The 23982-nt window shown below is 45.6% G+C and overlaps 1 protein-coding gene across 8 annotated transcripts in view; it reads left to right on the top strand.

Annotated features, from left to right (window-relative positions):
* Positions 1-23982, top strand: part of DOK5 (docking protein 5) — a 338062-nt gene that overhangs the window by 280255 nt on the left and 33825 nt on the right. For 7 of the 8 annotated variants that reach the window (XM_063959003.1, XM_063959004.1, XM_063959009.1 and 4 more), the window contains one exon: positions 1170-1359. In XM_063959003.1, coding sequence (XP_063815073.1) covers positions 1170-1359 — 190 coding nt within the window. The remainder of the gene's footprint in view (positions 1-1169; positions 1360-23982) is intronic. The other variant, XM_063959005.1, reaches the window with a different exon arrangement.

Here is a 23982-nt window from a genome sequence, read left to right on the forward strand (position 1 = left end):
TAGGACTCAGACATCAGATCACTCACTCACCATTGGGCAGCTTCGCACCCATGGGGATGCACAAACCGTCCATTGCAGAGGCCAGAAAATCTCCATGCAACCACTATATATCCCTGGCCTCTTCCCTCCCCCTAAACGGTGGCGACGCAACTTCATTTTGGGAAATGGAGGCCATCGCTGCTCCCTCTCTGCTACCCAACTGCAGCAGACCGTCAATCACTGAGAGTCTGCTGCCATCCTGCTTCCAAGATCGCGGGACCTGGAACGTGTTGCTCATTTTTATTGTGTTGTTCCCAACTCTGAATCAGTCCCAAAATGTATAAGCCAGGTAAAAAAAAAAATCCACTAGTTAAGAAATCCTTCCACTTGAAGTTTCCATATACTCTTTTTCTTTATGCAGGAATTAAATCAACTTTCACCAAAATAAAAACCAGACATGTGTGTGCTGCAGATTTTTGAGGTTGAGAGGCAACTAAAGTGCAGTTACACACATTAGGGGCAGTAAATTGTTTAATGATGTAATGTTCATGAGCATAAACCTTATCAATGCAGATGAAAAATATGAACTGTCCTCTGCTACCACAAATATTGTATATCCAAAAATAATTATTCTCCTCTTAGTGATGGTGGCTTACTCCACCCGAAGCACTCAACCGAGATCACTCAAATTCTCTAATGCAGCAAATTCCTACTACAGTATTATTACTGGTTGTCAGAAAACAAAGTACACACGTCAGTGTCACAAAGGAGCCTCTATTTGGAGACATTAGTTAGAGGCCCGTGGAGGTAGCTTAGTAAATACGTCTCAGGTACCAAACAGCTTGCAGCAGCAATATTTCCTAAAGCAATGCCAGCATTTAGCATACAGTATCATTTCATTATGTAGTTCAGAGGTAGACTCTCCCATTTTTGTAGCATGCATAAGTCATTCCCAGCTTAAGTTCCAGCATATCCTGAAAAGCCACAGATTGTCCACTTCTTACAGTATGTTGTGCTATACTAACACACATAAAAAGCATTCCAGTTTCTTTGTTACATATGTGTTTTTAAGATGCAGATGTAAAGTGTATGGTTTTCTACAATGTTAATTTGTTATTATTGCACAGTCATATTTATGTCTAATATATTTTTTATAAAGATATAAAACTAACATTCTGTTTTTCTCCCAGAGAGATTCAATGTGTATTTGATGCCATCCCCTAATTTAGATGTCCATGGGGAATGTACTCTGCAGATAACATTTGAGAACATCTGCCTGTGGGATGTACAGAACCCTAGGATGAAGCTGGTGTCTTGGCCGCTAAGCTCATTGCGGAGGTATGGGCGGGACCCAGCTTGGTTCACGTTTGAAGCTGGAAGGTGTGTACAAAAACAAAAAGAAAAGAAAAAAGAAAAGAAAATGGCATTATTCTCCAATCCCGATTGTGTTATTTCTGTTAATTTTGAATGACAGCACAAATTCCAGAACTGTGTTTCAAGTGGACGTGTCACCTACACATGAAAACAACCATTGGGTGGAATTAAAAGGTTTTTAAAGTCGGTTGGGTGTCTGTTTTTTCCTGTCTATTAGATAGGAAAAAACAGACTCCCAACTGACTTTTCAAACATTTGAATCTCCCCCATTATGTTGACTGCAAGTGTTACTTGTCAATTCACTAAGCCAATGTTACTCATTGCTACTGATAGTTAACATCATGATAACTGTTAGAACCACAAGTGACTGCCTCCATTTTCAGTGGTCAACAAGTGTTCTTACACACTTAATCTGGTTCACTGTGATGTGGAGAGTATGATAGAAAAAGGTGTCTCAGTGGTTGAGTGTATCAATAGACTGCTAACTATAAAACAGTATGGGCCATATATGCAATAGTCTGCGATATGTAGGCACTGCATGAGTCTGGTTTTGCCTCTTCAATTATTACAGCTTTAGAAATATGGGCAAACTCGTAGGAATCATGCCCCATGTCTGCATCTTGTGGGCTATTACATAAGTTCCTGTACTTTAATTTGCTGCTTAAAGTGTTTCTCCAACACTTTTTGTTCTTCTACTAACCCCTTATGGGTCAATTTAATTAAGTGCATAAGCTACTGAGGACTTCGCGTGTTACCTCATGGTAGGTTGATTCTGCTCGCAGTCTATGGTGGAGCCATCAGTATCAGCCTTGCGTGGTCGGCTGAAAAATGCAGATTGACGCTCATATGCACTGTAATTGAATCCAGACCATAAGACGGGACCTGGAAGACGATGATGGAGATGCAGGAGTAGGTAAGTAACGACTGGGTAATTAAGCACATTGGGTTGAGCATGCCGACATGTCATTCATGTAGACATGATGTATGTCATCATACTAAACATGTCAATATATTACTGAATGTCGACATTCTCAAACTAACAGCCCCCCCAAATGTAGTGCAGTCACAAATACACTGCCCTCATACACAACAGATCAGCAATGATTTTTTTGTATATAAAGCGGTAGCATAAAAATAACAATGAAAAGGTAACATGTTTAAGTCCACATGCAAATAATAATGTTCTGCTTCTTACTGCGAAAAGCAGCAATACCAATCTAATTTTGGAATACACTAAGAATAATTTAAGAACAGTGGAATATCTAACGTAATTAATGTGTCAGATGTAGGCAAGCAGAGAGCTTAGTCACTGAGCCTTTTGAACATGATCTTTGGTTGTGAGGCTTAAATAACTAAGTTCTAGGAAAAGAAATACAGCAGCTGAAATTCATCGCCAGCTTGTCGAATTGTACAGTTATGAAGTAATTTCACAGAAACAGGTTTGGTGCCCTAGGTTGGGTTTGTTATTCAGGCGGTCAGGATGCTGGTGGTTAGAATACTGACCGCGGCATCCCGATACTGTGAATCCTGAAAGGGGGAAAGGTAAGTATACTTAATTGCTCCCTAACCCTCCCCCCTAGCAGCCAAAACCTAACCCACCTACCACCCACCCCACCCCCCAGCCTAACCCTAACCCTCCCCGGAGGTGCCTAATCCTAACCCCCCATCCAGCAGTCTTACCCTAACCCCGCAGTCTAAACTTACCACCCCCCACCACCACCCATGCGGCTTACCTGTCCAGTGGCCTGGTAGTAGAACGGTCGGGATTTTGGCTGGCTGTATTTCTGTGTAGGAGTTCTGACTCCATCAAGATTCCTGCACTATCATTGTCAGCTGTGTTGGGATCCCGGTGTCGGTATTTTGACAGCCGGAATTCCGACCGCTGGGTCCCTGACTGTGGTGGATGTGTTTGGCCGGTTGATTGCTGCTTCTGTCCTGCTGTTATCAAAGCCAGTGCAAGAAACTCATTCCTGTTTCCATGACATGACATTATCACCATACACCTCAACAAGTTGGCGATTCATTTCTGCTGCTTAGATGCAGAAATATGAACACACTACTCACCATGTTTCCGCCAACCCCGCCATTTTACAATTGATGTTGGGACAGTATGACTGATTGCCTAATGGCCCCAATAGGAATTTTCTGGGTCACACAGAACATCCAAAAATCCTGGCCTACAAAATGGATGTTTTTGCAGGGCATGCTTTCTGTATATTCTGCCCTAGTGATCACAGGGGATATTTCCCACTGCTGGCATTCTGTACTTTCAGCCCAGTGATATTCATTTAACAAGTTGTGACTGGTGTTCTGATGTGATTGAAGGGTTTGTTAGCTCCATTTTATACTGGTATGTTATTGCTGTTAGTGGAATAGGCTAGTCCTCCAATGATGATGTCATTAATGTAGGCACACCACATGGGTGTTGATGTTGGGATGAAATTTGTTATAAATAGACCCACCTGTACAGACAGATGGGTTTGCAACTTCTCACTAAACACTTTACACATCTTGACAAAAGTCCCTGAGAGGATCGAAACATCAAATCCCATATTTTGCTGGTATGAGTTTTTAAACTAGTTTTTCACTTTCAATGACAAGCCTGGTGAGTGCTCTCCTATATACCCAAAACCATATGTTGGTCTACTGGACATCACAGGATTGTCTGTGGTCACAAGATAATATAAAAAATATAACATTTATAAAAAACATTACAATTTCACACAATACCAGCGTTATAAACATAACGCAGATTTGTTATACATAGCTGTACAATTTTTCTAATTCTGAGGTCAATAATTTTTACCCTAATGAAAGGGTGCTGCCATTCAATTGTGGCGGCACCTAATAATGGATATTATAGCTTCTTTTACACTATGTGTTTCATCTCCACATGAGACTTTATCAGGGGTATCAATAATACAAAATGGAAAAAATTTGGGAGGTGTCGGAATAGTCAAATGAAGCTGGTAGTCCACCAGTTAATCAAACTCAGTTGTCGAATTTGAAACTCCCGCACCTCAAGCTTGTGTACAATTTCAAAAAGAAATCAATGTATGTACTGTATCTGAATGGTAGCCAAATGGACCATATACAACGATATCCACTTCTTCACGTGGATTTGGTACCAAAATCAATTGGAGACTAATCAAAAGTGAAATAAGTACTTTTAACTCTGTTAAGAGACAATCAACGCTTGGGTTACCAGTACTGCGCTTTTAGTTGGCCCCTTTATGTATATTAAATTATCAGGGGAAGGGATTAGTTATTATTAGAGATGAGTGGGTTCGGTTCTCGGAGAACCGAACCCTACCGGACTTCACGTCACAAGCTCGGATCCGAGTCAGGTTCGGGTTTTCCCGCCTGACTCGGAAACCAGAACGAGGCAAAACGTAATCATCCCACTGTCGGATTCTCGCGGGGTTTGGATCCCATATAAGGAGCCGCGCGTCCCCAATATTTTCACTCCAGTCTCAGAGAGTGTAGTGAGAAAACGTGTCCTCAGTGTCTGTGTGGGCGGGAAAGTGGGGTGGCGAGACTTGTGCTGTTCAGTCCAGTGTAGTGTCTTATGCTGCATCAGTCCAGCCAGTCACAGTGGTGGTGTCCTCTGCTGCTATATGTTCCACCAAGTGCTGCTGTATAAGTCCCTTGCAGTTTTGCTGTGCTGTCTTGCATCAGACCAGGGGTAGTGTCTTGTGCAGCATCAGTCCAGTGACCAGTCACAGTGGTGGTGTCCTCTGCAGCCATATATACAGTGTTACTGGCGTATAATTCCTGTGATACTGGCGCATCATTCCCATGATACTGGCATATAATTCCCGTCATACTGCCGTATAATTCCTGTGATACTGGCGTATAATTCCCATGATACTGGTGTATAATTCCTGTGATACTGGCGTATAATTCCAGTGATATTGCCACAGTAATTCCCATGATACTGTCGTATAATTTCCATGATACTGACGTATAATTCCAGTGATATTGCCATATAATTCCTGTGATACTGCCGTATAATTCCCGTGATACTGGCGTATAATTCCAGTGATATTGCCGTATAACTCCAGTGATATTGCAGTATAATTCCCGTGATACTGGCGTATAATTCCTGTGATACTGGCGTATAATTCCAGTGATACTGGCATATAATTCCAGTGATTTTGCGTATAATTCTAGTGATATTGCTGTATAATTCCTGTGATACTGCCGTATAATTCCAGTGATGTTGCCGTATAATTCCCGTGATAGGGGCGTATAATTCCTGTGATACTGCCGTATAATTCCAGTTATATTGCCGTATAATTCCAGTGATATTGCCATATAATTCCTGTGATAGGGGCGTATAATTCCCGTGATATTGGCATATAATTCCAGTGATATTGCCATATAATTCCAATGAAATTGCTGTATAATTCCTGTGATACTGCCGTATAATTCCAGTGATTTTGCCGTAAAATTCCTGTGATACTGGCGTATAAATCCTGTGATATTGCCGTATAATTCCTGTGATATTGCCATAAAATTCCAGTGATATTGCCATATAATTCTCGTGATCCTGGCATATAATTCCAGTGATACTGCTGTATAATTCCAGTGATATTGCTGTATAATTCCTGTGATACTGGCAAATAATTCCAATGATATTGCTGTATAATTCCCGTAATACTGGCGCATAATTCCAGTGATATTGCCGTATAATTCCTGTGATACTGTCGTATAATTCCCGTGATACTGCCGTATAAATCCAGTGATATTGCCGTATAATTCCAGTGATATTGCTGTCTAATTCCTGTGATACTGCCATATAATTCCAGTGATATTGCCGTATAATTCCCGTGATACTAGCGTATAATTCCAGTGATGTTGCCGTATAATTCCTGTGATACTGATTTATCATTCCTGTGATACTGGTTTATAATTCCAGTGATATTGCTATATAATTCCAGTGATATTGCTGCATAATTCCTGTGATACTGCCATATAATTCCAGTTATATTGCCGTATAATTCCAGTGATATTGCCATATAAGTCCTGTGATACTGGCGTATAATTTCCATGATACTGGCGTATAATTCCAGTGATATTGCCATATAATGCCAGTGATATTGCTGTATAATTCCTGTAATAATGCCATATAATTCCAGTTATACTGCCGTATAATTCCAGTGATATTACCATATAATTCCTGTGATACTGGCGTATAAATTCCCATGATACTGGCGTATAATTCCAGTGATATGGCCATATAATTCCAGTGAAATTGCTGTATAATTCCTTTGATACTGCCGTATAATTCCAGTGATATTGCTGTATAATTCCTGTGATACTGGCATATAACTCCAGTGATATTGCTGTATAATTCTTGTGATACTAACACATAATTCCAGTGATATTGCCATATAATTCCTGTGATACTGGCGTATAATTCCCGTGATACTGGAGTATAATTCCAGTGATATTGCTATATAATTCCATTGATATTGCTGTATAACTCCTCTGATACTGCAGTATAATTCCAGTGATATTGCCGTATAATTCCTGTGATACTAGCGTATAATTCCTGAGATACTGCCGTATAATTCCAATGATATTGACGTATAATTCCCGTGATACTGTCTTATAATTCCCGGGATACTGCCGTATAATTCCAGTGATACTGCTGTTTTATTCCAGTGATATTGCTGTATAACTGCTGTGATACTGGCGTATAATTTTAGTGATATTGCCGTATAATTCCCATGATACTGCCGTATAATTCCAGTGATATTGCTGTATAATTCCAGTGATATTGCCATATAATTCCTGTGATACTGTCATATAATTCCTGTGATACTGGAGTATAATTCCTATGATACTGTCATATAATTACTGTGATACTGCCGTATAATTCCAGTGATATTGCCATATAATTCCAGTGATATTTCCATATAATTCCTGTGATACTTCCATATAATTCCTGTGATATTGCCGTATAATTCCTGTGATACTTGCATATTATTTCTATGATACTGCTGTATAATTCCAGTGATATTGCTGTATAATTCCAGTGATATTGCCATATAATTACCATGATACTGTCATATAATTCCTGTGATACTGGCGTATAATTCCTGTGATACTGTCATATAATTCCTGTGATACTGGCGTATAATTCCTATGATACTGGCATATAATTTCCGTGATACTGCCGTATAATTCCAGTGATATTGCCATATAATTCCAGTGATATTGCCATATAATTCCAGTGATATTTCCATATAATTCCTGTGATACTTCCATATAATTCCTGTGATATTGCCGTATAATTCCCGTGATGCTGGCATATTATTTCTATGATACTGCTGTATAATTCCAGTGATATTGTTGTATAAATCCAGTGATATTGCCATATAATTCCTGTGATACTTGCGTATAATTCCTGTGATACTGGTGTCTAATTCCTGTGATACTGGTGTCTAATTCCTGTGATACTGGTGTATAATTCCAGTGATATTGCCATCTAATTCCAGTAATATTGCCGTATAATTCCTGTGATACTGGCGTATAATTCCAGTGATATTGCCGTATAATTCCTGTGATACTGGCGTATAATTCCTGTGATACTGCCGTATAATTCCATTGATATTGCCATATAATTCCTGTGATTTTTTCCTATATAATCCTGTGATACTGGCGTATAATTCCTGTGATATTGCCGTATAATTCCAGTCATATTGCCGTTTAATTCCAGTGATATTTCCGTATAATTCCAGTGTTATTGCCATATAATTCCTGTGACACTGTTATATAATTCCAGTGATATTTCTGTATAATTCTAGTGGTACTGGCGTATAAATCCAGTCCAGTGGTACTGCCGTATAAATCCAGTGGTACTGGTGTATAAGTCCAGTGATCCTGCCATGTAATTCCAGTGGTACTGGCATATAAATCCTGTCCAGTGATTCTGCCGTATATGTCTAGTGGTACTGCCATATAATTCCAGTAATACTGACATATGTATATATATATATATATATATAGAAGAAAAGAAAGGACCGGCACTCCTCCTCCCGGACTTAATGCTTGGGTGCCCTCCCAAGTAAGTTTGGATAAAGGGTAACAAAGCAGGCGGCACTCCAAGACTGTTGTAGAATCAAGTGTATTACACACAAAACATAATCCGACGTTTCGGGGTCCAAGCGCCCCTTTGTCAAGGTGAACAATAAACAAATGTGATAAAATTCATACCTTATGTAGGAGAAGAAAGCCCGCCAGGTGTCCCGTTCACGCCCGCCCGGCCGTTTGCAGTGCGTCGCTCCGTCCGTCTCTGAATGATGACGTCATGCACAGTGCGCCTCCGTGCATACGTCGTTGTCCAGGTTACCCGACGCTGGAAGCGGCCGGGCTGCGGCGCTGGTAAAAGAAAACAAATAGTGCCATAATGTTAACATTACAGAACCCTGCACCAAACTAAAGAAATAAAACCACTAAAATTAAAGAAATATACAAATGCAATAGGTTAGATCAAGGTGGTATCTGCAGGAGCACCCGCACTGAGATGGTGCATATAAACAGAAAAATAAGGAGTACTTAAAAAATGGAGAGGGTGGCATAAAGACCCCTGTCTGCCCTCTGGGATCAGACCCTTTATTAAGGAATGCCCAGTGTGTTACACGTAGACAACCGAAAAGTAGAGACCGATGTTGTACGCATCAGTAACTAATGTTATAAACATCGGTGATGGAAGTCTATCCTGTTCCCAACTGGATAATGTCCTGGCTAGTATTGAATGGAAACCCTCAGGTACCACCTTCATCAAAGCAAGGAGAAACAATTATTAATTAAAGTGCGACATGCTATACACAAAATTATCTTATTCTGTACTACTATCGAATGTATTGGCACTGTATATTAGAGTCAATTATTCTAGACATCTGATGTCTTATTTGAAGATGTTCCAGCTCAGTTTTTCGTTCAGTCCATGAGGGCTGGTGGAGTTTAACTCGAAAATCCATTTGGTCTCTAAACGTAAGAGGCTACCATCTCTGTCCCCTCCTCTAATGTGTTTGGGGACATGATCGATGATCATATGTCGCAGATCATTCATGGTGTGATGGGCTGCCGCAAAGTGCCTTGCTACCGGTTGCTCTGACTCCTTACCCGCCAGAGCCTGCTTGATGGCCGAGCGATGGAGAGCCATCCTCTCTCTCAGCGTTCTGATTGATTTGCCCACATAGTTGAGTCCGCAAGGGCATTTTATAAGATACACTATATGGGTCGTAGTACAGGTAAGTACAAAATTGATCCTGTAGGTCTTCTCCCGCTGAGGGTTGGTGAAGTTGGAACCTGTAATCATATTTTCGCAGGTAGTACACTTGATGCACTTATAACATCCAGGTGGTCTGCCCAGGAACATTCCAGGGGTCTGTTTTTGATGTCTCATGTCCTGGAACCCAGTGATGTCAGAATGGACTATCGCATCCTTGATGCTTTTGCCCCTTGAAAAGCACATCATTGGCCGTATCCCCCTGAAAGTTGGTAGTGATTGGTCAGAAGCTATAATGGGCCATAAAGCTCTCGATGCCCTCTGTACGACCGGACTGGTGGTGTTAAACCTGGAGATAAAAGGTATAACTGACTTCTTTGGACGGTCACTGGGATACAAGAGAGATTCCCTAGATAACTGCATTACTTCCTGTTTCTGTTTGATCAATAGTGGGCGGTCATACCCTCGCTCTGTAAATTTCATGATCAACTTGTCCAATTCCCTCTCCAACTTGTCACGGTCGTTAATCAGACGCGAAACCCTTATCATCTGTGAGCGTGGAAGGCCCTTTTTGAGGGCTTTAGGATGATGACTGTTAGCCCTCAACAGGGTATTCCTGTCTGTGGGTTTGGTGTATACTCCTGTGTGTAAAGTCCCATCTTCAATTGTAATCTGCACATCCAAGTAATGTGTTGAATTGATACTGGTCTGATAGGTGTATTTAACCCCTGATGGTCTGGAGTTAGTGGTGTGCATTAGTTGTTCAAATCTTTCCACGCCCCCTGTCCACAGTAGGAACAGGTCATCTATGTAACGCGAAAAGAACAACACATGTTGAGAGATTGTCTCATCCTGAAAAAACACCTTGTCTTCCTCCTCGAACATAAAGACGTTGGCAAACGATGGGGAGACATTGCTCCCCATCGCACACCCCGTCTTCTGACGGTAGAATCTGCCGTTGAACAGAAAATAGTTCTTTTCCAAGGTCATCCGGAGGAGATCCATGAATAGCGGGATGTCTAACGTTTTCATGTCTTCGTTTTTCAAAAATGACTCCATCGTCGATAGTCCTGCCTCATGTGGGATGTTTGTGTAGAGACTAACTACATCTACCACACACATGAGGGTACCCTTCGGTATCTGTTGTATCCCCCTTAGTCGGTTGAGGAAACTTGTGGTATCTTTTATAAAGTGCTTGTGCTTTAAGACCAGAGGTTGCAGTATACTGTCCAGGAAAACTGATACAGGCTGGAAAATTGATTCTCTGGCAGCAATGATAGGTCTACCTGGTGGAGCTTGTTGATTTTTATGTAGTTTGGGAACCGTGAAGAATACCGGCACTAAAGGGTGTTCCTGAAAAAGTGCCTTGTGCAGTTTAGTGGTTAATTTCCCATTTTCTTTAGCTGTATCCAAAGTGCTCTTCAGTGCTTTCTGGTATTCAAGAGTAGGATCGCGGGACAGCTCCTCATATACCTCAGTATCTGCCAATTGGCTCTGTATCTCTTCCACATAATAGTCCAGGTCCAGAACCACCACCCCTCCCCCCTTGTCCGCGGGATGGATGACTATGTCCCTATAGTTACTCAATTGCTTTAGTGCTGCTTTTTCCGCTTTGGATAAATTATAATGTATGGGGACAGTGGCCCCTGCATTATTATATTTGTGAACAGAATCGTCCAGTAACCTGGTAAAAGCTTTAATGGAAGCATTGGTGGACGTGGGGTCAAAGGTGGATGCTGCCCGTTTATTCAAGAAGTTTTTATGTAAATGATCCAAGCTAGACGGTGAAGGTTCATTTCCTGGTGAGTTTTGAAAGAACTCCTGGCGTCTGAGTTTACGTGCATAGTGGTGTAACTCAATGTGCCATCTGAAGTCATTAAAGGTGCTAGTGGGAACAAATGAAAGGCCCTTTTCCAAAACACCCTGTTCAGCTTCAGATAGTGTTCTTTTGGAAAGGTTATATATCAACGTTTCTTGTTTGCTGAAGTGCCTCTGGTTCCGCGTGCATTGGCCGCCCCTGCGGGTGGCCTGCCTCTTCGTCCTTTTTCTGCTTGAGGTGCTGTTGGGGTCCCTAAAGGGATACTAGGTTCCCGCACGGGTCCCTCGGAATCACAGGGGCCGAATTCGCTGTCACTGTTAGAGGTGCCGGCTGTACTCTGTTGCATTTCTCTTCTCTTACGCCAGCTGTGTCTGCTTCTGCGATTGTATGCTCCCGAAGCTGGTGTATTCTCTCCCATCAGCCATCGGTATACCCGATTGGTATCGTAGTCCTCCTTCACCGTATGCTGTTTATTCCTCTTGAATTTAACCAGATCTCCCTTGTATCGGTCTATCTGATGCTGCAACTTGGTAAGCCATTCCTTGTTTGTATCACTCTGTAACACTGATTTATGCACGGTCTCCATGGCCTGTATCTTGTCTCGTGTCCCACTAAGCTCCTTGCCTGCTTCTTCCACAACAAGTAGCATGAGATCTTTAGCTACACAGATGATGACGCGGAGCGGCTCCGGTTCAAAGAACAACTGGACCCCCATGGCACCGCTGGTGGTATTGAGGACTTATACCATCAGCTTCTCAAATTAAAACGAAAAGAAATAGATTTCCTACTGCATGGGATCTCTTTGTCGGAATATCACAGACAAAAAATTATCCCACGGGGCTTTCGTGTCAGGAACGTTCCCACAATAGGCAGACACAGCCCGGACTTTTGCAGAAAATGGGTAGGGATCTTAAATAAGTGCAGTTTAGATCTCATGCTACTTGTTGTGGAAGAAGCAGGCAAGGAGCTTAGTGGGACACGAGACAAGATACAGGCCATGGAGACCGTGCATAAATCAGTGTTACAGAGTGATACAAACAAGGAATGGCTTACCAAGTTGCAGCATCAGATAGACCGATACAAGGGAGATCTGGTTAAATTCAAGAGGAATAAACAGCATACGGTGAAGGAGGACTACGATACCAATCGGGTATACCGATGGCTGATGGGAGAGAATACACCAGCTTCGGGCGCATACAATCGCAGAAGCAGACACAGCTGGCGTAAGAGAAGAGAAATGCAACAGAGTACAGCCGGCACCTCTAACAGTGACAGCGAATTCGGCCCCTGTGATTCCGAGGGACCCGTGCGGGAACCTAGTATCCCTTTAGGGACCCCAACAGCACCTCAAGCAGAAAAAGGACGAAGAGGCAGGCCACCCGCAGGGGCGGCCAATGCACGCGGAACCAGAGGCACTTCAGCAAACAAGAAACGTTGATATATAACCTTTCCAAAAGAACACTATCTGAAGCTGAACAGGGTGTTTTGGAAAAGGGCCTTTCATTTGTTCCCACTAGCACCTTTAATGACTTCAGATGGCACATTGAGTTACACCACTATGCACGTAAACTCAGACGCCAGGAGTTCTTTCAAAACTCACCAGGAAATGAACCTTCACCGTCTAGCTTGGATCATTTACATAAAAACTTCTTGAATAAACGGGCAGCATCCACCTTTGACCCCACGTCCACCAATGCTTCCATTAAAGCTTTTACCAGGTTACTGGACGATTCTGTTCACAAATATAATAATGCAGGGGCCACTGTCCCCATACATTATAATTTATCCAAAGCGGAAAAAGCAGCACTAAAGCAATTGAGTAACTATAGGGACATAGTCATCCGTCCCGCGGACAAGGGGGGAGGGGTGGTGGTTCTGGACCTGGACTATTATGTGGAAGAGATACAGAGCCAATTGGCAGATACTGAGGTATATGAGGAGCTGTCCCGCGATCCTACTCTTGAATACCAGAAAGCACTGAAGAGCACTTTGGATACAGCTAAAGAAAATGGGAAATTAACCACTAAACTGCACAAGGCACTTTTTCAGGAACACCCTTTAGTGCCGGTATTCTTCACGGTTCCCAAACTACATAAAAATCAACAAGCTCCACCAGGTAGACCTATCATTGCTGCCAGAGAATCAATTTTCCAGCCTGTATCAGTTTTCCTGGACAGTATACTGCAACCTCTGGTCTTAAAGCACAAGCACTTTATAAAAGATACCACAAGTTTCCTCAACCGACTAAGGGGGATACAACAGATACCGAAGGGTACCCTCATGTGTGTGGTAGATGTAGTTAGTCTCTACACAAACATCCCACATGAGGCAGGACTATCGGCGATGGAGTCATTTTTGAAAAACGAAGACATGAAAACGTTAGACATCCCGCTATTCATAGATCTCCTCCGGATGACCTTGGAAAAGAACTATTTTCTGTTCAACGGCAGATTCTACCGTCAGAAGACGGGGTGTGCGATGGGGAGCAATGTCTCCCCATCGTTTGCCAACGTCTTTATGTTCGAGGAGGAAGACAAGGTGTTTTTTCAGGATGAGACAATCTCTCAACATGTGTTGTTCTTTTCGCGTTACATAGATGACCTGTTCCTACTGTGGACAGGGGGCGTGGAAAGATTTGAACAACTAATGCACACCACTAACTCCAGACCATCAGGGGTTAAATACACCTATCAGACCAGTATCAATTCAACACATTACTTGGATGTGCAGATTACAATTGAAGATGGGACTTTACACACAGGAGTATACACCAAACCCACAGACAGGAATACCCTGTTGAGGGCTAACAGTCATCATCCTAAAGCCCTCAAAAAGGGCCTTCCACGCTCACAGATGATAAGGGTTTCGCGTCTGATTAACGACCGTGACAAGTTGGAGAGGGAATTGGACAAGTTGATGAAATTTACAGAGCGAGGGTATGACCGCCCACTATTGATCAAACAGAAACAGGAAGTAATGCAGTTATCTAGGGAATCTCTCTTGTATCCCAGTGACCGTCCAAAGAAGTCAGTTATACCTTTTATCTGCAGGTTTAACACCACCAGTCCGGTCGTACAGAGGGCATCGAGAGCTTTATGGCCCATTATAGCTTCTGACCAATCACTACCAACTTTCAGGGGGACACGGCCAATGATGTGCTTTTCAAGGGGCAAAAGCATCAAGGATGCGATAGTCCATTCTGACATCACTGGGTTCCAGGACATGAGACATCAAAAACAGACCCCTGGAATGTTCCTGGGCAGACCACCTGGATGTTATAAGTGCATCAAGTGTACTACCTGCGAAAATATGATTACAGGTTCCAACTTCACCAACCCTCAGCGGGAGAAGACCTACAGGATCAATTTTGTACTTACCTGTACTACGACCCATATAGTGTATCTTATAAAATGCCCTTGCGGACTCAACTATGTGGGCAAATCAATCAGAACGCTGAGAGAGAGGATGGCTCTCCATCGCTCGGCCATCAAGCAGGCTCTGGCGGGTAAGGAGTCAGAGCAACCGGTAGCAAGGCACTTTGCGGCAGCCCATCACACCATGAATGATCTGCGACATATGATCATCGATCATGTCCCCAAACACATTAGAGGAGGGGACAGAGATGGTAGCCTCTTACGTTTAGAGACCAAATGGATTTTCGAGTTAAACTCCACCAGCCCTCATGGACTGAACGAAAAACTGAGCTGGAACATCTTCAAATAAGACATCAGATGTCTAGAATAATTGACTCTAATATACAGTGCCAATACATTCGATAGTAGTACAGAATAAGATAATTTTGTGTATAGCATGTCGCACTTTAATTAATAATTGTTTCTCCTTGCTTTGATGAAGGTGGTACCTGAGGGTTTCCATTCAATACTAGCCAGGACATTATCCAGTTGGGAACAGGATAGACTTCCATCACCGATGTTTATAACATTAGTTACTGATGCGTACAAAATCGGTCTCTACTTTTCGGTTGTCTACGTGTAACACACTGGGCATTCCTTAATAAAGGGTCTGATCCCAGAGGGCAGACAGGGGTCTTTATGCCACCCTCTCCATTTTTTAAGTACTCCTTATTTTTCTGTTTATATGCACCATCTCAGTGCGGGTGCTCCTGCAGATACCACCTTGATCTAACCTATTGCATTTGTATATTTCTTTAATTTTAGTGGTTTTATTTCTTTAGTTTGGTGCAGGGTTCTGTAATGTTAACATTATGGCACTATTTGTTTTCTTTTACCAGCGCCGCAGCCCGGCCGCTTCCAGCGTCGGGTAACCTGGACAACGACGTATGCACGGAGGCGCACTGTGCATGACGTCATCATTCAGAGACGGACAGAGCGACGCACTGCAAACGGCCGGGCGGGCGTGAACGGGACACCTGGCGGGCTTTCTTCTCCTACATAAGGTATGAATTTTATCACATTTGTTTATTGTTCACCTTGACAAAGGGGCGCTTGGACCCCGAAACGTCGGATTATGTTTTGTGTGTAATACACTTGATTCTACAACAGTCTTGGAGTGCCGCCTGCTTTGTTACCCTTTATATATATATATATATATATATATTAGAGATGAGCGGGTTCGGTTCGTTGAGATCCGAACCCCCCTGAACTTCACCTATTTTACACGGGTCCGAGGCAGCCTCGGATCTTTCCGCCTTGCTCGGTTAACCCGAACGTCATCATCCCGCTGTTGGATTCTAGCGAGATTCGTATTCTATATAAAGAGCCGTGCGTCGCCGCCATTTTCACTCGTGCATTGGAGATTGAACGGAGAGGACGTGGCTGTGTTCTCTCCCAGAAAAGCACTGTATCTGTGCTCAGTGTGCTGCAAATATCTGTGCTCAGTGTGCTGCAAATATCTACGTTCTCAGCCTGAAAGTGCTCCATATCTGTGCTCGGTGTGCTGCAAATATCTGTGCTCAGTGTGCTGCATTGTGGGGACCACCAGTATATAATTATAGTAGTACAGTACAGTAGGCCATTGCTGTATCTTGCAGCTCTGTGTCAAGTATACTATCCATATCTGTGCTGCATTATTATGAGCAGTTTATAGTAGGACAGTGCAGCATTTTGGTGACCAGCTGTATACATATAGTACAGTACAGTAGGCCATTGCTGTATCTTGCAGCTCTGTGTCACTTCTAGTATCCTGATCAGTGCTCAATATCTGCTGCATTGTTGTGACCAGTATGTATACTGTACTGTGCGACGTGTGTTATACACCTGGTGATTTTATACATCCTGTAATCTGTACTGAGCGATGTGTGAGATACACCTGGGGATTATACACCCTGTATACTGTACTGTGCAATGTGTGAGATACACCTGGGGATTATACACCCAATATACTGTACTGTGCGATGTGTGTGATACACCTGGTAATTAATTATGCACCCTGTATACTGTACTGTGCAACGTGTGTTATACACCTGGTGATTATACATCCTGTAATCTGTACTGAGCGATGTGTGAGATACACCTGGGGATTATACACCCTATATACTGTACTGAGTGATGTGTGAGATACACCTGGGGATTATACACCCTATATACTGTACTGTGTGATGTGTGAGATACACCTGGTAATTAATTATACACCCTGTATACTGTACTGTGTGACGTGTGTTTTACACCTGGTGATTATACATCCTGTAATCTGTACTGAGCGATGTGTGAGATACACCTGGGGATTATACACCCTATATTATTATTATTATTATTATTATTATCCTTTATTTATTAGAGATGAGCGCCTGAAATTTTTCGGGTTTTGTGTTTTGCTTTTGGGTTCGGTTCCGCGGCCGTGTTTTGGGTTCGAACGCGTTTTGGCAAAACCTCACCGAATTTTTTTTGTCGGATTCGGGTGTGTTTTGGATTCGGGTGTTTTTTTCAAAAAACACTAAAAAACAGCTTAAATCATAGAATTTGGGGGTCATTTTGATCCCAAAGTATTATTAACCTCAAAAACCATAATTTACACTCATTTTCAGTCTATTCTGAATACCTCACACCTCACAATATTATTTTTAGTCCTAAAATTTGCACCGAGGTCGCTGTGTGAGTAAGATAAGCGACCCTAGTGGCCGACACAAACACCGGGCCCATCTAGGAGTGGCACTGCAGTGTCACGCAGGATGTCCCTTCCAAAAAACCCTCCCCAAACAGCACATGACGCAAAGAAAAAAAGAGGCGCAATGAGGTAGCTGTGTGAGTAAGATTAGCGACCCTAGTGGCCGACACAAACACCGGGCCCATCTAGGAGTGGCACTGCAGTGTCACGCAGGATGGCCCTTCCAAAAAACCCTCCCCAAACAGCACATGACGCAAAGAAAAAAAGAGGCGCAATGAGGTAGCTGTGTGAGTAAGATTAGCGACCCTAGTGGCCGACACAAACACCGGGCCCATCTAGGAGTGGCACTGCAGTGTCACGCAGGATGTCCCTTCCAAAAAACCCTCCCCAAACAGCACATGACGCAAAGAAAAAAAGAGGCGCAATGAGGTAGCTGTGTGAGTAAGATTAGCGACCCAAGTGGCCGACACAAACACCGGGCCCATCTAGGAGTGGCACTGCAGTGTCACGCAGGATGTCCCTTCCAAAAAACCCTCCCCAAACAGCACATGACGCAAAGAAAAAAAGAGGCGCAATGAGGTAGCTGACTGTGTGAGTAAGATTAGCGACCCTAGTGGCCGACACAAACACCGGGCCCATCTAGGAGTGGCACTGCAGTGTCACGCAGGATGTCCCTTCCAAAAAACCCTCCCCAATCAGCACATGATGCAAAGAAAAAGAAAAGAAAAAAGAGGTGCAAGATGGAATTGTCCTTGGGCCCTCCCACCCACCCTTATGTTGTATAAACAAAACAGGACATGCACACTTTAACCAACCCATCATTTCAGTGACAGGGTCTGCCACACGACTGTGACTGATATGACGGGTTGGTTTGGACCCCCCCCAAAAAAGAAGCAATTAATCTCTCCTTGCACAAACTGGCTCTACAGAGGCAAGATGTCCACCTCATCTTCACCCTCCGATATATCACCGTGTACATCCCCCTCCTCACAGATTATCAATTCGTCCCCACTGGAATCCACCATCTCAGCTCCCTGTGTACTTTGTGGAGGCAATTGCTGCTGGTCAATGTCTCCGCGGAGGAATTGATTATAATTCATTTTAATGAACATCATCTTCTCCACATTTTCTGGATGTAACCTCGTACGCCGATTGCTGACAAGGTGAGCGGCGGCACTAAACACTCTTTCGGAGTACACACTTGTGGGAGGGCAACTTAGGTAGAATAAAGCCAGTTTGTGCAAGGGCCTCCAAATTGCCTCTTTTGCCTGCCAGTATAAGTATGGACTGTGTGACATGCCTACTTGGATGCGGTCACTCATATAATCCTCCACCATTCTATCAATGTTGAGAGAATCATATGCAGTGACAGTAGACGACATGTCCGTAATCGTTGTCAGGTCCTTCAGTCCGGACCAGATGTCAGCATCAGCAGTCGCTCCAGACTGCCCTGCATCACCGCCAGCGGGTGGGCTCGGAATTCTGAGCCTTTTCCTCGCACCCCCAGTTGCGGGAGAATGTGAAGGAGGAGATGTTGACAGGTCGCGTTCCGCTTGACTTGACAATTTTGTCACCAGCAGGTCTTTCAACCCCAGCAGACTTGTGTCTGCCGGAAAGAGAGATCCAAGGTAGGCTTTAAATCTAGGATCGAGCACGGTGGCCAAAATGTAGTGCTCTGATTTCAACAGATTGACCACCCGTGAATCCTTGCTAAGCGAATTAAGGGCTGCATCCACAAGTCCCACGTGCCTAGCGGAATCGCTCCCTTTTAGCTCCTTCTTCAATGCCTCCAGCTTCTTCTGCAAAAGCCTGATGAGGGGAATGACCTGACTCAGGCTGGCAGTGTCTGAACTGACTTCACGTGTGGCAAGTTCAAAGGGCATCAGAACCTTGCACAACGTTGAAATCATTCTCCACTGCACTTGAGACAGGTGCATTCCACCTCCTATATCGTGCTCAATTGTATAGGCTTGAATGGCCTTTTGCTGCTCCTCCAACCTCTGAAGCATATAGAGGGTTGAATTCCACCTCGTTACCACTTCTTGCTTCAGATGATGGCAGGGCAGGTTCAGTAGTTTTTAGTGGTGCTCCCGTCTTCTGTACGTGGTGCCTGTACGCCGAAAGTGTCCCGCAATTCTTCTGGCCACCGACAGCATCTCTTGCACGCCCCTGTCGTTTTTTAAAAAATTCTGCACCACCAAATTCAAGGTATGTGCAAAACATGGGACGTGCTGGAATTTGCCCATATTTAATGCACACACAATATTGCTGGCGTTGTCCGATGCCACAAATCCACAGGAGAGTCCAATTGGGGTAAGCCATTCCGCGATGATCTTCCTCAGTTGCCGTAAGAGGTTTTCAGCTGTGTGCGTATTCTGGAAAGCGGTGATACAAAGCGTAGCCTGCCTAGGAAAGAGTTGGCGTTTGCGAGATGCTGCTACTGGTGCCGCCGCTGCTGTTCTTGCGGCGGGAGTCCATACATCTACCCAGTGGGCTGTCACAGTCATATAGTCCTGACCCTGCCCTGCTCCACTTGTCCACATGTCCGTGGTTAAGTGGACATTGGGTACAACTGCATTTTTTAGGACACTGGTGAGTCTTTTTCTGACGTCCGTGTACATTCTCGGTATCGCCTGCCTAGAGAAGTGGAACCTAGATGGTATTTGGTAACGGGGGCACACTGCCTCAATAAATTGTCTAGTTCCCTGTGAACTAACGGCGGATACCGGACGCACGTCTAACACCAACATAGTTGTCAAGGCCTCAGTTATCCGCTTTGCAGTAGGATGACTGCTGTGATATTTCATCTTCCTCGCAAAGGACTGTTGAACAGTCAATTGCTTACTGGAAGTAGTACAAGTGGGCTTACGACTTCCCCTCTGGGATGACCATCGAATCCCAGCGGCAACAACAGCAGCGCCAGCAGCAGTAGGCGTTACACGCAAGGATGCATCGGAGGAATCCCAGGCAGGAGAGGACTCGTCAGAATTGCCAGTGACATGGCCTGCAGGACTATTGGCATTCCTGGGGAAGGAGGAAATTGACACTGAGGGAGTTGGTGGGGTGGTTTGCGTGAGCTTGGTTACAAGAGGAAGTGATTTACTGGTCAGTGGACTGCTTCCGCTGTCACCCAAAGTTTTTGAACTTGTCACTGACTTATTATGAATGCGCTGCAGGTGACGTATAAGGGAGGATGTTCCGAGGTGGTTAACGTCCTTACCCCTACTTATTACAGCTTGACAAAGGGAACACACGGCTTGACACCTGTTGTCCGCATTTCTGGTGAAATACCTCCACACCGAAGAGCTGATTTTTTTGGTATTTTCACCTGGCATGTCAACGGCCATATTCCTCCCACGGACAACAGGTGTCTCCCCGGGTGCCTGACTTAAACAAACCACCTCACCATCAGAATCCTCCTGGTCAATTTCCTCCCCAGCGCCAGCAACACCCATATCCTCCTCATCCTGGTGTACTTCAACACTGACATCTTCAATCTGACTATCAGGAACTGGACTGCGGGTGCTCCTTCCAGCACTTGCAGGGGGCGTGCAAATGGTGGAAGGCGCATGCTCTTCACGTCCAGTGTGTAACGATTTCTAGAGTTCTCTGTGTGTGCGTGCTTGGAAAGATGTCAGCTGAAGCCAGGTGAAAATTAAGTAAAGTTTATTGTGGAAAAAGTGGTGGTAAAAATAAATATAAACTGGATGCTTGATTACATGGAACAAAACACGATAAATGGAATATTTCAGGTTAAACATAGATGCAAAATAAACATGAAGAAATCCGGGTTTAAATCAAGCAGGGGAAAAATGACATACCAAAAATGAAGTGATCAGGCAGGAATGGAAACAAACTGCAAATAATAGTCCAGAAATGTAGATGTTGAACTGGCAGGGTAAGAAGTCCAGAAGCAAGGCACATGCGTTTTAGCAAACTGCAGGGAAGTCTCCAAGAAGCAAATAAGGCAGAATCTGGACAGGGTTACTGGAGAGAGCCCAGTCTCACTCCATACGGAACCGCAATGATCTGCAACTAAGTGCCTGTGAGCTGGAGTTAAATAGCAGCAGGGTGTTGGGCTCCAGGTGCACACAATCAGGTAATTACCCTGCAGAGGCAGTGTGCAACTGCCATTCAGACCTGAGGCAACAAGTGAGACCCCTAGAGGCAGGAATGAGGTAATGCAAGGCAAAACAAAACACAAATATTCCTAACATTATCCCCCCCTTAAACAGGTGGATTCCAGACGCCTCAAAGTTCACCTTCTCTTCTTTTTTCCTTTTTTTCTTTCTGGGTTGCCTAACCCTATTTGAAGGTGTCACAAAGACACTATTAGGCAATACAGGTCCATCAAAAATGAGTCTCGGATCATCCAGAAGCTCACTCTCAGAGTCGGAGCCACCACCCAGCGGTAGAACTGACCTCTTATTTTCCTGGATGGAATCAAGAGCGGATGGTAAACTTGTAGATGTTAAACTTGCCGAGCAATCTGCGTGAACACCTAGAGATACCTGCCCACATCTGAAAAACTGAGGGTGCTCCCCAGACTGCAAAGGCAGGTTCTCAGAGGGGCACACCTTAGTAGATTCATCTAGGAGCGTGAGGACAGTTGGTGGACTGAATCTTTCGGTCACAGCCTTGAGGAAACCGGGCAAATCTTGTAACACTGGATCTCCCTTATCTATAAGACCATTTACCCACTTCAAGGCCCTCCCTCTGAATCTCATACATACGTTAGCAATGATATCAATAGGGGACAAGTCATCAAAACTCAGATAATATCTGAAGAGAGCTAAACAGTGAGAGATATTTCCATAAAAGTAAGGCAGATCCTCGGGCAAATCTTGGATCTCGGGCATGGCAGGCACCTCTATCTGGTGTTGGACAAGCGGAACCCCCTCCTGGGGCTGGACAGGCAGAACCCCCTCATGGGGCTGGGCAGGCGGAACCCCCTCCTGGGGCTGGGCAGGCGGAACCCCCTCCTGGGGCTGGGCAGGCGGAACCCCCTCCTGGGGCTGGGCAGGCGGAACCCCCTCCTGGGGCTGGGCAGGCGGAACCCCCTCCTGGGGCTGGGCAGGCGGAACCCCTTCCTGGGGCTGGGCAGGCGGAACCCCCTCCTGGGGCTGGACAGGCGGAACCCCCTCCTGGGGCTGGACAGGCGGAACCCCCTCCTGGGGCTGGACAGGCAGAACCCCCTCCTGGGGCTGGACAGGCAGAACCCCCTCCTGGGGCTGGACAGGCAGAACCCCCTCCTGGGGCTGGACAAGCAGAACCCCCTCCTGGGGCTGGACAGGCAGAGCCCCCTCCTGGGGCTGGACAGGCCTTGGCCGGACCTCTGGCAAGGTGGACACCTCTCGGACCTCTGGCAAGGCGGGCACCTCTCGGACCTCTGGCAAGGCGTGGACCTCTGGCAAGGCGGGCACCTCTCGGACCTCTGGCAAGGCGAGCACCTCTCGGACCTCTGGCAAGGCGTGGACCTCTGGCAAGGTGGGCACCTCTCGGACCTCTGGCAAGGCGGGCACCTCTCGGACCTCTGGCGAAGCGGGCACCTCTCGGACCTCTGGCGAAGCGGGCACCTCTCGGACCTCTGGCGAAGCGGGCACCTCTCGGACCTCTGGCGAAGCGGGCACCTCTCGGACCTCTGGCGAAGCGGGCACCTCTCGGACCTCATGCCGTGAGGCAAGGGCAACGGGGACCTCATGCCGTGAGGCAAGGGCAACGGGGACCTCATGCCGTGAGGCAAGGGCAACGGGGACCTCATGCCGTGAGGCAAGGGCAACGGGGACCTCATGCCGTGAGGCAAGGGCAACGGGGACCTCATGCCGTGAGGCAAGGGCAACGGGGACCTCATGCCGTGAGGCAAGGGCAACGGGGACCTCATGCCGTGAGGCAAGGGCAACGGGGACCTCATGCCGTGAGGCAAGGGCAGCAGGGACCTCATGCCGTGAGGCAAGGGCAGCAGGGACCTCATGCCGTGAGGCAAGGGCAGCAGGGACCTCATGCCGTGAGGCAAGGGCAGCAGGGACCTCATGCCGTGAGGCAAGGGCAGCAGGGACCTCATGCCGTGAGGCAAGGGCAGCAGGGACCTCATGCCCGAAGGCAAGGGCAGCAGGGACCTCATGCCCGAAGGCAAGGGCAGCAGGGACCTCATGCCCAAAGGCAAGGGCAGCAGGGACCTCTGGCCCAAAGGCAAGGGCAGCAGGGACCTCATGCCCAAAGGCAAGGGCAGCAGGGACCTCATGCCCGAAGGCAAGGGCAGCAGGGACCGACACCCCTCCTGGGGTCGCAGGGCCGGACACCCCTCCTGGGGTCGCAGGGCCGGACACCCCTCCTGGGACACCCCTCCTGGGGTCGCAGGGCCGGACACCCCTTCTGGAGTCGCTGGGCCGGACACCCCTCCTGGAGTCGCTGGGCCGGACACCCCTCCTGGAGTCGCTGGGCCGGACACCCCTCCTGGAGTCGCTGGGCCGGACACCCCTCCTGG

The sequence above is a fragment of the Pseudophryne corroboree genome, chromosome 3 (assembly GCF_028390025.1).
Source record: "Pseudophryne corroboree isolate aPseCor3 chromosome 3, aPseCor3.hap2, whole genome shotgun sequence".
Classification (NCBI taxonomy): domain Eukaryota; kingdom Metazoa; phylum Chordata; class Amphibia; order Anura; family Myobatrachidae; genus Pseudophryne; species Pseudophryne corroboree.